This window comes from Saxophila tyrrhenica (genome assembly GCF_035928015.1).
Source record: "Saxophila tyrrhenica strain CCFEE 5935 chromosome Unknown scaffold_4, whole genome shotgun sequence".
Classification (NCBI taxonomy): domain Eukaryota; kingdom Fungi; phylum Ascomycota; class Dothideomycetes; order Mycosphaerellales; family Extremaceae; genus Saxophila; species Saxophila tyrrhenica.
Window position 1 is genome coordinate 1,408,846 of NW_027041736.1, and position 13,448 is coordinate 1,422,293.

The 13,448-nt window shown below is 55.5% G+C and overlaps 6 protein-coding genes across 6 annotated transcripts; 4 read left to right on the forward strand and 2 right to left on the reverse strand.

The window, feature by feature from the left end:
• Nucleotides 1-245: 245 nt before the first annotated feature.
• LTR77_003231 (uncharacterized protein) lies at nt 246-5,296 on the reverse strand (the record flags this gene model as incomplete). The annotated part of the gene is made up of 2 exons (XM_064800488.1): nt 246-512; nt 614-5,296. The coding sequence occupies 2 exons, from the start codon at nt 5,294-5,296 to the stop codon at nt 246-248; spliced, it is 4,950 nt and encodes a 1,649-aa protein (XP_064661827.1).
• A 972-nt stretch (nt 5,297-6,268) lies between these two features.
• LTR77_003232 (uncharacterized protein) lies at nt 6,269-7,831 on the reverse strand (the record flags this gene model as incomplete). Its single annotated transcript, XM_064800489.1, has 1 exon — nt 6,269-7,831. One exon carries the CDS (start codon nt 7,829-7,831, stop codon nt 6,269-6,271), a length of 1,563 nt encoding a protein of 520 aa, XP_064661828.1.
• A 392-nt stretch (nt 7,832-8,223) lies between these two features.
• On the forward strand, nt 8,224-8,625 carry LTR77_003233 (uncharacterized protein; the record flags this gene model as incomplete). The annotated part of the gene is made up of 1 exon (XM_064800490.1): nt 8,224-8,625. The coding sequence occupies one exon, from the start codon at nt 8,224-8,226 to the stop codon at nt 8,623-8,625; it is 402 nt and encodes a 133-aa protein (XP_064661829.1).
• A 342-nt stretch (nt 8,626-8,967) lies between these two features.
• Nucleotides 8,968-9,637, forward strand: LTR77_003234 (uncharacterized protein; the record flags this gene model as incomplete). Its single annotated transcript, XM_064800491.1, has 2 exons — nt 8,968-9,243; nt 9,284-9,637. The coding sequence occupies 2 exons, from the start codon at nt 8,968-8,970 to the stop codon at nt 9,635-9,637; spliced, it is 630 nt and encodes a 209-aa protein (XP_064661830.1).
• Nucleotides 9,638-11,261: 1,624 nt separating this feature from the next.
• LTR77_003235 (uncharacterized protein) lies at nt 11,262-11,702 on the forward strand (the record flags this gene model as incomplete). Its single annotated transcript, XM_064800492.1, has 1 exon — nt 11,262-11,702. The coding sequence occupies one exon, from the start codon at nt 11,262-11,264 to the stop codon at nt 11,700-11,702; it is 441 nt and encodes a 146-aa protein (XP_064661831.1).
• A 548-nt stretch (nt 11,703-12,250) lies between these two features.
• Nucleotides 12,251-12,658, forward strand: LTR77_003236 (uncharacterized protein; the record flags this gene model as incomplete). Its single annotated transcript, XM_064800493.1, has 1 exon — nt 12,251-12,658. The coding sequence occupies one exon, from the start codon at nt 12,251-12,253 to the stop codon at nt 12,656-12,658; it is 408 nt and encodes a 135-aa protein (XP_064661832.1).
• Between the last annotated feature and the right edge of the window lie 790 nt (nt 12,659-13,448).

A 13,448-nucleotide genomic window follows, 5' to 3' on the forward strand; every position in this document is an offset into this window, starting at 1 on the left:
ATCTGATCAACCGTTTCTCCACCGCGATATTCAACACAAGTTTGGGTATCCCAAGAAGCAGAACCAAGCCCTCCCCAATCGCACTTTAACAGAAGTCCAAACCCAGCGCCTGGCAGAAAAGCCCGATCGCAATCGTACAACTACACCACCCCAATCATCCAATCTCAACCCTCGCTGCGTCCTAGCAGCCCTGTAGACCTCCCCTTTCCAAACCACCACATAACCCAACACCCCAACCGCCCACCCTACGAGCCAGTCCCAGTGCTCCCCGTACTCACCCCCGAAACCGACCCCTGCGTCTCAGCCGCCGCCGCTAGCGCCACCACATCCTCCCTCGCCCTCCGCTCCGCCTCCTTCGCCTCTTTCCTTGCATAGAAAGCGTCTTTGGCCTTTTGCGCGGCGGCCAGACTGTCGACGTAGGTTTGGAACTTGACGATTTCGCGCAGCAGGTGGTCGGATTTGCGCTGCCAGTTGGCCATGGCGCGGGTGTGGTTTGCTTGGCGGGGGGAGTACTGTACATATCACATCAGCATAACATCCACGAAACGTGGCCCCACGGGCTATCGCAGGCCAGAACCCAGCCAAGGCTGACAAGGGAAGCAAGAAGACTTACAGCAAGTTCAATCGCCCCCTTCAACTCATTATGCCCTTTCAACTCCCCCTCCACCCCCGCCACGTACGCCCGCAAAGCCCTTAGCTGATCCACCTCCATCAGCTGCGAGGCCATCATACTCTGCGTCGGCGGCGTCCACTCCGCCATCTGTACCTTATCGCCCGGCAATCTCACACGATGGGCCCCACCGAACCCTGTATCGAAACTCCCGCGCAGGGATGACTGGAAGGAGGGGCGAGAAAGACCCGCGGCGCCGGAGGAGTTGGAGTGTGAGTGGTGGGGACGATTCTGCATTGAGCCTGGCGGGTGGGAGGATGACGGAGGGGTGGGAGATGCGGCTTCGGAGCGGGAGGGTTCGAGGAGGGCGGGGTTGATCACGTTGTCGCTCCAGCCGTATTCGATGTTGCTTACGCCTCCACTTAGAGGTTCCTTGCTCAGGCGGGCGGACCAATAGTTCGCGGAGCTCATGAACTCGGCGGCGATGTCTGGGGTGCCGACTTGGAAGAGGTGGACCGCTCCTGATGGCAGGGACAAGGCCCAGACGTTCGGGCGCGTCTTGCCATAGCCTGGGGGCGGGAGGACGGAAGCGATGGTCTGGCGCAGAACGAAGACGGCGAGTTGTTCGGCGTTCTCCATCCAGTCGCCTCCGCCTACCCTTTGGCCTGAGACGTTGGCAGTTGCTGCACGGCCGTTGGATTGAGGTTTCGTGAAGGCTTTCCTGCCGATTGATTTGCTGTTGGAGGTAGTGTTGAAGTTGAACAGCGTGAGCTTGCCTTTGCTTATCACAGCGAAGCAGTCGTTCCAGCTGCGCTCTTTCGCTTTCTTGCCGGAGGCTTCGAGGTGGTGTTTATGCTGTACCAGACCTTCTTTCGCCCATGGGGCGCCTTCGAGGGCTAGTGATTCGTCTTCGAGCAGTCCACCTGGAACGGACATGGATACGCTCTCCCCATCGCTCTGCGTGAAGGCGTTTTCTTCGCGTATGATGGCCTGGCTTAACGCATTCGCAAACCCAATCGAGTGCTTGAAGTCCCCTCCAGCGCTGGAGAAGTGCGTGCCGAGACTCTGCATTGATGCACTGGTCAGGGTCCGTGAGGCCGACCCTTTACTCCACGCACTGCTCTGCGCAGGCGACCAGACACTGCCATCGTCGAAGGAGGTACCAGACGAGCCATAAGTGCTGTTCGGATACAGCTTAGGCCTGGAGCGATTGTACTTGTTCTGGAAACCCATAGTCATGGTGCGGAAGCCGCCAGCTTTGGAGCGGAAAGACGCATTGTCACTCGGTGCCTTGCTGATCAGCGAGCCAGTCCTCTTTAATCCGGAGTTGAAGTTTTGCACGCTGAGATTCCGTTCGGCGGGCACATTTTCAGGCATGGCTGGTCCGCCATGTAATGGCAACGGATCCGATCGCACCGAAGCGTAGAAGCTTTTCAGGATATTCTCGAGCTCCAGTTCCCAGCCTTTCGGTGATCCGCTCCACGGCTGATTGACCAGCGCATTGAATGCATTGTTTCCACCACCCGCACTCTCCGTTGGCGTCCCGTTGTCAGAGTCCTGCCGGTCCATCATCGGCCGTATGCTCAACCTCTTCAACTGGCGGGGCCGCTCGTGCTCGAAGCTCGTCCGCTCGCTCGGCGAAAGTTGCTGGATCGTGTTGCTCGAATCGCTCCATGGCAGTGTTGGCCTCGATGCATTCGGTTTAGGCTTGACAGTCTCCTCGAAGGCACTGGGCGCCGCATCCGCCGCAACTCTTCTGATGGTCGGCAGAGTGTTCTTCACATACGCCGACCTCGACATCTTCTCGCCAATATCCGCCATGTGCAAGTCCGTGTTCAGCAAGATGAGCGAGTAGCAGATCGTGTGTACGACATCCTGCGCCTTGAAGCCGTGATGCGGGTTGCACTCACACCATCGTGCAGACAGAGCATTGATTATTCGGTCGAACTGCTGCGTCTCGCCCTTCAAAGTCAGCTTACCGCAAAGCAGCCGCAAGGCGACCAGGATGCTGAAGCCGGCATAGTCGAAGAGGTTCATGTACGCTTCCAGGGTCTTCGTGGAGAGCGTGTTCCTCTCGCCCAGCCAGGAGGAGGCTTCAGCTTTGCTGACGTCTTCTTCGTCGCCGTCGAAGATCTTGCGTGCGCGCTCACGGTATTCGGCGTTCGAGTCTGTGACGTCTGTCGGGAGGGCTGGGACGGGCTCGGCAGGGCCAGTGTCGACGGTCATGCCATTTGCTTCGACGGATTTTCGAGGGTCGGCACCATCGATCTGCACAAGCGGAAGGCTCGCAGCAGAATGGAAGCGCGTGCTCGGACTCGTAGGCGAATGCACTTCATTCGGAAAATTGGCAGAAGTTGCCGTGTGGAACGCCGGACTCTTCGCTGAAGTCGGCTGCGAACTGTCCTCTTTCGTCGGCGAGCCGGACTCAATCACAGTCGCCAGCTCCTTCGAACTGTAACCCAGCATTTCCTCAGATGCCGTGGGTATGAGGAGCAAGCGCTCGCCTCTCTTCGAATCTGGGCGCAGGTCGATGCTCCGCTTCACGAAGCCGCCGTCGCCGTCGCTCCCTTCTCGTGCATGCTGGCTCGCCTCCATCTCCTCCTCCATTGGGCTGACAGCCTGAGAACCGGTGATCCCATCACCAGTGCTCGCCCTACTGACCGGCCGTCTGTCCTCCCCACTCTCATCTACAGGCGACACCTCCCTTGCCATCGGACTGACCAACGCAGGAGAGATGGGTGGCGGCGTCACACGCAGATTCTCGTTGCTGTGCGAGTTGAACAGGAAACTCGTTTGCTGCAACGGGGATAAGGTGTCCTGTTTCTTCTTCTTCACCTTCATCTTCGCCGCTCCACTGTCTTCCCTCGCGTGACCCTTCTCAGTATCAGAAGACATCCTTGTGAGTGGGTTGCGCCTTCCGAGTGAAGCATCAGGAGGCGGTGTGTAACCAGAGTGAAAGATGTCCAGATTGTCCGAATCCTCTGTTGAATCATTCGTGGTAGGCCGTGACGACTCGTCCTCCTTCGACTTCTCCTTGGACAGTGAAGAAGGAACCGGTGGCGCATCCTCACCAGCCAGATACGGATCCATGACTTTCCAAAGGCTGCTTGCACTAGGACTATCCGCTCCGGAACCGGTCTTCTTCGCATTGGCGATCCCAAGCGGTAGTGGTGGCGGCGGGCTGAGCTCTGAAGTGGACTTCTTCCTTCGCCGGAAGAAACTCGATGGTTTCTTGTTCAGTGCAACAGGTGGGTGAGAGGATCCTCCACTCGTCTGCGGAATATCTCTGGCGGATGAACGCCGTGTTCCAGTGCGTGGATGCTGTGTCCCGCCACCAGAGCTGCTGTTCCGTTCAGGTGCTCCCACGAGGTCGCTATATCCCAGTGTCTCAACTCTGTCATTCGACCCTCGTGATGAGCTGCTCCCAAACACGCGCTTGAAGAAGCCAGGCCGTTCGCGACTTGAGCCTGCTGCTCTTGGTCCATGAGGAGGCTGCAGTGACGGGCTCTGAAGCGGCTTCTCCTGACCTGGAATGGAGGGCTGGCCACGCATACTGCTCGCTCGCACGAACTCGTCCGCCTGATTGCGAATGCTTTGCGGTATGGCTTGCGAGGGCATTGGCATGCTGCTCGATCGAAGGTCGGTGTGCGTGGTGACTTTGCGTATCGAAGAGCCCTTTGGTGCCTGGTTGACGTACACAGGCCCGACCGCAGTCGGGTTCTGCTGCTTGCGCGGACCGGCAGCGATCGTAGGTTCCGGCGCAGCATTGCCATCCACATCGAAGGGGCTGTATACCGAAGGCACCGGCCTACCGCGGTTGATCATGGAGGCACCGCTCTCACCCTCCGATGTAGCGAACATCTCGTGGATCTGGCTCATGCTCAACGACCGCCTATTGCGCTTGATATTGCTCGGGCTGGTGATTGTGCTGTAGCCGTACTCCAAGCTCGTTCTGTCGAACGTCGGCTTGTTGTCTGTACTTTCTCTTCCCAGCAGTCCATTCGAGCCAATCGTCGAAGTATCCGTGCTCAGACTGCTCGCTCCTCGATGTCTTGACGCCCGCACCTTCGCGCTCATGTTGTGCTGTATCCCAAAATTCGAACTGCTGTTGCTCCGTCTGCCCTTTGGCGTGCCCGAATAAGTACTAGGCGAGTCCATCATGCCCGGCCTCTCGTATACGCTGGAAGAAGAGCTCGAATAAGTATGCCCGCGCGGTCGTTGCGTTTTGGCGATGGTTGGCCGCGGCGGCGGAGCGAAAGGCAACATGTACTTTTGTCGATCGAAGTCGGCGGCCTCAATCGCGCGGTCCTCCTCGTCTCGTACGTCCGTCCGCGAAAGGTTATCCAACGAGAAGAGCAAGTTGTCGACCACACTGTCCCGCGTCGTGCTCGACCAGCTCAAACCATGCGAATGCCTGTTATCAATCACAGCACTGTACTCCTCCGCGTTCGTCTGCGCCTTGGCCGTCTGCTTCCCCTTCTCCTTCAACTTGGTCCGCCTGCGCGCATTCGGCGGCGGTGTCGTAGGCGGCGATTCCTTCCCGCCGTTATAACTCTCGCTCAACGCATTGCGCGACGAAGTGCGCTTGCTCAGAGCGACGGGCGGACTGGCGAACTTCTGCGGCGAAGCATTGGCAACGGATGCTGAAGACGGACCTGCAGTAGGCGCTGCATAGTCGCTTGCCATGACCCAGTGGTAGGACGCGGGCAACAGAGTTCAAGGCCGCTCGGTCGTGCAGCGTGCAGCAGCCGCGGTGGGGGGAGCAGACGCCGGAATCGATTCCTCTCTGACCGTTCCTGTCTTGTCGTGTCCGTCTCACATGATAAGAGAAGCAATGGGCGGTGGAATGCTGGACCAATCGAGATACCGCGCACGCCTCCACCGGGAGACTTTTCCGTGCGACAACGCGTGCGCTGCTGGCACCAAGATGAGAAATGGGCCAGCTCCAGCGCGGGCCAATGCAGATGCTCAGGGGTACATTAAGCTAACAGATTTGGCAGATCAGGAACCGAGCAGGGGTGGTGTGCGCCAACCCACGAGGTGAAGATGAAACTTGTGCACTGCATAGCCGATACATTGACATGACAGCTCCTTAGACGGTCTGACAACTTCTTCGACACGTCGACGTTACAACTGCGCTGTTCGGAGACTTCTGTGAATCGTCGACTGTCACATGCAATGCCCTCCCGAATCCCGCATCGTTCCTGCCAAGCCCCTCCATCTCCTCCACCAAGATCCAATCACAGCCCGATCCAGCCGCCGCCTCTCGCCTTCATGCACATGCAAGGAGCCTTTCCGCTTAAGAAGATAAGATGACGGTGTAGCTGAGTCGTAATCTCACCACACCCTCTACAGAAATGTTGTGCGACCTTCTGCAGCACATGGCTGAAACTGGATGGTTGCACAAAGTGCTGAATGACTCGTGTGGACATGTATGGCGAGGGAGAAGTGTGGGAGGTGTGGGATGAGCATGAATGCGGTCGGTACCCCTGGAGGATGCATTGGAGTGTGGCTCGACTTCGACGAGCTTGGTCGGTTGAAAGTCCATTGCCGCGGTATTCGTCCTATCAGCACGTATATCGTGTTCTCGTCATCAGCGACATTGTCTATAAGGTTGTACCATGTCAATCCCATCTCGTCCCTTCATGAACATCACACTCACGACTTCTCCAACAAGCTCCTCCCCCCCATCTCCTCCGGCTTCTCCACCCCCATCATGTCCAGCACCGTCGGCGCCACATCCCCCAACACGCCCTCCTTCTTCTTCAAACTCCACCCTTGCGGCGCATTCGCCATCACAAAAGGCACTTCATTCGTCGTATGGCTCGTCTTCGGCGTCCCCTCCTCCGTGAGCATCTCCTCTGCGTTCCCGTGGTCGCTCGTCACGAAGAGTACGTATCCGGCTTCTTTGCACGCTTCATACACTTTCCCGATCGCGGCGTCCGTCTCCGTGCAGCCTTTCACCGCTGCCTCGTAGACGCCGGTATGACCCACCATATCCGGCGGGGCAAAGTTGTTCATCACGAAATCGTGCGTGCCGGCTTTGATGCGCTCGATCATTCGGTCCGCAACGGCCATGGCGCTCATCTTCGGCTCGAGGTCGTAGGTCGCTACCTTAGGCGAGGGGATAAGGTCGCGGTCTTCGTTGTCGAACTGGATCTCGCGCCCGCCGTTGAAGAAGAACGTGACGTGTGCGTACTTTTCTGTCTCGGCGATGTGGCATTGTTTGAGCCCTTGCTTGGAGAGCCAGTCGGCGAGCACATTGTCCATGACTTGGGGAGAAAAGGCGATTGGGAAGTTGAAGTCGGTTTTGTAGCGCGTCATGGTGGTTATGGCGATGTTGCTGGGGTACGGGAAGTCGGGCTTTGGAGAGCGGTCCTGGTCGCCGAGGAGCTGGGTGATCTCGCGTACACGGTCGGAGCGGTAGTTGAAGAAGAAGAGGGTGTCGTCGTTTTTGACGCGGGCGGAGGCGCCGTTGACGATGATGGGTTTGAAGAACTCGTCTGTCTCGCCTTTGTCGTACCGTTCTTGCATGGTCTTGACCGGGTCGGAGCTGTCTTCGCCTTCGCCAGTGACGAGCGCTTTCATGCCGATTTCCACTCGATCCCAGCGCTTGTCGCGGTCCATGATGTAGTATCTTCCGACTACAGTAGCAATTTTGCCGAGTCCAAGATCTTTCGTGAAGGCCAGGAGGTCTTTCATGTGCCCCAGACCGCTATGAGGGTCGGTGTCCCGGCCGTCGCCGAAGAAGTGGATATAGACCTCTGGGATCTCCATCTCCTTGGCCACTTTCAAGAGAGACACCAGATGGTCGTACTTGCTGTGCACACCTCCATCACTGACCAGACCACACAAATGAAGGCGGCCGTTACCCTCCTTCGCCCGCTTGAAGCACTTGACAATATTCTCCACCTTCCTCAACTCGCCATTCTTAATCGTCTGGTCGATCCGCACAACGTCCTGCCATACCACTCGTCCGGCTCCGATGTTTAAGTGCCCGACTTCACTGTTTCCCATCAAGCCCTCCGGCAGACCTACGGCCAGCGAGGAAGCCTCCAGCGAGGTGTAGCCTTGGGCGTACTTTGAGCCGTCTTTCGCAAATTCGTCCATCCACGGTGTTTCGGCGTTGAGGATGGCATTGCCGTTGGGAGGTGACTTGTCGGAGGGTATGCCCCAGCCGTCAATGCATATCAGAGCGCATTTCTGCTTGGCCTGCGCCATGATGGGCGACCTGCTGCCAATGGCTTGGTGGGTGTTCGTTTGGGACAAGATCCGTGTACTACTACGATAGCTTCTCGGTGGTCCTACCTAGTCGTGTGTGTTCTTCCGAGTCTGGTTGAAGTTGAGAAGACAACGTCTTATCAAGGAGCACAAAAGCAAGAAGCAACAGAAATGTTGACAACTGCCCCGCCATCCCACCAGTTTGGCTGATCCGAGAGCTTGGTAGCGGCGCGGCGGACCGAGGCTTCCGGAGCTTGTTTGAAGATCACCGAGCTCTCCCCGACGTCACCTCTCGACAGTCATCTACCTTGACCACCGATACAAAGCCTCCGTGTTGCCAACGAAAGGGACCGGATAGTAGCATGGCAGCCACGCAACGATCAACAACGACAATGCCGTCATCCACGAACCCTCAGAAGCCGACACTCCCACCACCACAAACCTTCGACATCCTCCCTCTCCTCCACGAGCTACTCGCACGCATCGATCACGACACTCACACTCTGGACCAACAACTACAGAGCAACTCAGATCAAGAAGCAACCGACCTCCCAGCCCTGTACGCGCCCCTCCAACCGCTGGACCCCAAGGAGCTGCCGGCGGAAGTGCTACAGATCAAGACCAAAATCCGGCGAGCGCTGAAGGAGCTCGAGAAGCTGCCGGATATGGATCGTACTGTTGAGGATCAGGGAGAGGAGATTCGGGAGTTAGAGGAGAAGGAGAGGAGGCAGAAGGAGGTGATGAGAAGGTTGCGCGAGTGGGGTGCGGAGGGCTTGGGTAGTGGGGCTGGTTGAAGAGGGGGCTCGGCTGCTGCGAGGTTCTGAAGGTCCAACAGACTGCTCTTCGACATGGGCATACCCATGGAGTGACGATTGCGAGCACTCGAGAATCGCCAACGCTTTCCGAGATCCAACGGCCAGGGACTTATCACAGACATGGTTTGCTGGTGCTACCGCCAAACCCATCATTCAATGCTGGAATGATGACCGAACGCATATCCAAGTCATGCATGAGTCGAGCTTGCTTTGTTATAAAATAACCGCGTTATCTGCCAGTTCCTGGACATACATACCAACCATACCCTGCCCACATCGCTTCCCATCACTCGACGATCCCAAACAGACACTGGGCCGAGTATGCATCCACAGTCCGAGATCCCATCAAACTCGCCTTTTGGCCCTCATGTACCCTACACCTACACAGCACTTGCTCCGGATCTGGGACCACTTGAGCTTCGATCATCCAACACCACACGAGATCCGAACGTGAACCCACAGGTCGCCACTCGATCGGCCGACATATTATGTGATCTTACTCCTGCCGCACTGTCCGAGGCTCGAAAACGACACTACGACCTGATACTGATTCACATGCCTATCATCACCCGCATCTATCAAAAATTCAAGAACCTGGTACCTTACACTGTTTCCAATATACGATTTTGACAAGCAGATCGACGCCTACCTCGCTGTCTACCTTGAATTGCGCAAGGACAAGACGAAACTGAAACAATGCCACGAGACTCTGCTGCCCGCCCAGCAGTTCTTTAACAACGAACCCGACACTGACGCAAGTGTCCATACGAACATGGACTCTGCGATCGCTATGATTCGAGATGGCCTGAAAATGGCTGGTGGCCTGAAGTTGATCTTCGATGACTGGCATGAAAAGTTGTCAGAGGTTAAACGGGAACAGCTCCATTTGAAGGAGGTTGCTGAACCGAGGCGGAGAATCGTCAAGCGTTTGCTAGCGGGTAAGATAATGGAGAACGAAGCACTAGAGGAGACGGAGCAGGCAAGGGCATAGACAGAGGAGGCGAGGGCAGAAGAAGAGCACGCGAGGCGGCAAGTGCGCTTCAACGTCGACCTGGAGTAGCCTTGTTGCCAGTGCGGATGACGGAGCTGCTCTGCTTTTTCTTCCATGTTGCTTCCGGGGTGATTGGCTACGATTGCAAATTTCTCCGGCAGAATAGGTTTGGCAGTCCCCGGCCGACTGATGGCTTCTTTGCTCTTGATACCAGGTACGAAGTTTCGTTTTAAGTTCTTTTCGTAGCTCACTCAAGTTCCATCATGGTCTCCGACGTTCTTTGAGCCCCAGTGCTTTTGTCACACTCCAATCTGTTCCGCAGTTCTCCACGATCTGTGCGAAGCTTGCGCTCGCATGTACGCTAATAAAAGTCCGCAGACTCCAGTGAAGATTGCATCGGCGCACCCGCACCGTTCGGACAGGCCAGGAAGCAGCGCGCGGCCATCCAATACGATGCGTTAGACGAGTACAGTACAGCCTTCCTCTGGACCGGGATATTCAATGTTGCTCATTGCCGGCAGACTTGCTATCTCAGTCTGTATGATGGCTTCTCTTCACTCTTCTGCAGCAGAACTTCGCCACATTCTTCGACATTCTGAACGCCCTCGAGAAACCGGTCTTTCGACCCTTCAACAACCTTCAGCCCAACACAACGACTTGACACGTTCGTGTCAATCATCAGAACCAAAGATGGTCCCTCTTCCACAACGGACACCACTCCAGATAGAAAGAATGGACGCGGTTTACCAAGCAGAAGTCAATATGAACTATGCCCAGGACCAACTTCGGAACCTCGCCAGCAGCAACTTCAACAGCCAGTCTCAAGCTACGCAAATCCACATGTACCTTCATTGGACCGTTCAATTCGACGTGTACTCATGAGCAATTCTTGCCAAGTCTGAGACGCTCGCTAATCCTCGTGCCCTTCTTTTCGTAGGTTCGAAGGATGGCTCAACGCTGTCATGCCTGCTCTCCGGCTTGCCGGACAAGTGATGCCGACTGATACGGATAATGTACAATACCTGAACCAAGTCCACGGAAAGATACAGGTGACAAGGCGACTGGTGGATTGGGGTAGGATCCTGATGAACAGCTGGTCCAACGCTTTGGACTCGGACGCCAGGGCAGAGTTGAGGCAGAGGTTCGACGTGAGGCGGTGATGAGCGGTAGCCTGCCGCGCGGGACAATCGCACGGGTGAGTGGCCGTCGAGCTGTCATTGGGATGTCGTAGGGTTCCTCATCACATCAGACCATTAGCGGACAGTTTCACTAGGCAGGTCATGAGTGCTCTTCATCTCCCTCTGTCGCCTTCATTGACTGGAAAACTTTGCCACGGAATGCTGCTTCACGACACGGTGCATTCTGTGAGTACAAGGCGTCCGTCAACACTGCAACTGGAGACTCACGCATTGGTCACTGCTAGCCAGCCGCCAAACCCGGTATCTTAACAGATATAACGGCCTCTCTTCGCCCTTCTGGAGCAGCTTAACTCAACATCTTCTCGAAATCCTGGACATCCTAGACAAACCAGACGTCCCAACCTTCAACGACCTTCAACAAACCAAAGACATCACACACGAATCGTAACCCACCACAAACATAACACATATAACACAAATCAAAGATGGCCCCTCCTCCAGTCCTTACCGAGCTCCAGAGGCAGAGACTGCATGCCCTCACCAATGCAGAGAACAGCATGAACGCAGTCGAGAATCAAATCCGGATCCTCGAAAGCCGTGGCTTCAACAACCAAAACCTGACCGCTCAAATGCACACATACGTTGATTGGCTCCCAAAGCTGAACTGGTGTGGAGGACGGCTCGAGGCTGTCACACCTACCGAGCAGCTTGCCCAGCAGGTCATCCCGAACGACAGTTACGGCAATTACGACGCTAGATGGGTACTGTATATAAACAACGTCTACGCAAAACAGTCACGCGTAAGGCAAATGCTGAATGCGGCGAAATACATGCTGAGCAATTGGTTCGACGAAGAGTTGGACTCCAACGCGAGGCAAGTGGTTAGGGCCATGATCGCCACGAGGTCAGGACAAACGCTCAACTGAGCGGCTGTCCTTTGGTTGTAACTTGATGGCGTTCAACATCACAGCAGATCTTGAGCGAACAGTTTGATCAGGCAGGTTGTGGATTGGATGGTAAGTTTGCGACACTTTCTCCACGGCTGTGTTGCTTTCTTGCGACTACATAGACTAGATAGATGAATTTCCAGGAGCTCCTGGCTTGTTATAGGGTCTTGGCCAAGGTGGGTACCTGCCGACTATTAGTAAGTTGGTTCGTTATCATTTCTCTTTGATCTATGCTTCGTTCCCCTCAGTCATCTTCATTGACTGAACAGGCCTGCTACAGAATGCTGCTTCTTGATACGATGCGTTCCATAAGTACAGGGCGGCCGTGAACACTGCAACTGGAGACTCACGCATTGGTCACTGCTAGCAAACTCGGTATCTCGACGGATATAATTGCCCGGTTTCGCTCTTCTAGACTTCTACGGCGGCATACCTTACATTACCACAGCACTTAGACTATACGCATTCCAGACTCCTCCAAGCCTCGTCGAACTCCACACCAACCGCAGAAACCAAACACGCGCATCATGCCAAATCTCACCCACACCCAGGTACAGGAGATGATCCGGATTACAAATTCACGCCACGATGTTGATGAAATCGATGGGGGACTTCGAGACCTCGGAAGTCACCGATTTGAGGACCGATCCCTAGCTGCCCAAGTCGACATGTTTATCGAGTGGAATCCGAGGTTCAACGGGTACGCAGAAACGCTCAGCGATGGCGTAAATGCTCTAAACAATGCCTCGCAAGTCCTGACCTGGCCTGAACATCGCCGGTTGCTGAGCCAATTCCGCACGGAGTTGCAGGCTGCGAGGATCGAGTTGTATTGGCGCAGAAACATGCTGAATAACTGGTACCGCGCCCTCAATGAGGAAGAAAGGGACATGGTGAAGATCAGGTACAATGCCGTCAATAGCGGCCGGCGGTGGTGAGCCGAATGCTGCCACACTGGACGTCGCATGGTAGAACTGCGGTTTGCCTCAGGTACGCATCTGGTGGCGAACGACGACCTGGAACCGTCTTAGCTCTGTCACCGGTGCGCGGCATTGGCGGAAGTCCTGGATGGTAAGTTGGCGATACTTTTCACATCATCATGTTGCTTTCTTTCGACTACGTAGATGATTTTCCGGGAGGTCCTGGCTTATCGCAGTGCATTGGCCAAGGTGAGTAACTGCCACAGTAGTTAGTACTTATCATTTCACTTCCATTTGTTCTGTTTTCTCTTGATTCAGTGAGCCGCTGTGTACCAACGCCCTAGGACTATTGCTAGATGTGTCGAACGGGGATTCGGGCAAGGCGTTCGTCCACCAGGTCTTGAACGAAAGTATGGTAAGTGGGTAATAGATAGTTCTCATCCACGATCTTGGCCGTTTTGTTCATTGCGGTGGACAGCGATTGCGCGGGCTCTCTGCTTTCCCCCCAAGAGTTGTTTCTACGTGCTGGCCGCTCTTCGGAGCTTGATGTTCTGGTGTCGTGACTAGCATGAGTATTGCCTTGAAATTCACCTTTGCAACTTCACCTCGTCGTTCAACAACTTCAGGTCATGCTTCCTCTCCTACATTAAGCCGACTTATTCGACAAACATTTCACCCCACGAAGGACCGACTTTGCAGTCACATATGGAGAACCATCATGCTTCGGACTCACGGCTCAATCGAACACAGCGTACCCCTGGCTCAGTCTTGATACCTGCTGGATCAGAACCTCAACACCTCCTCATCA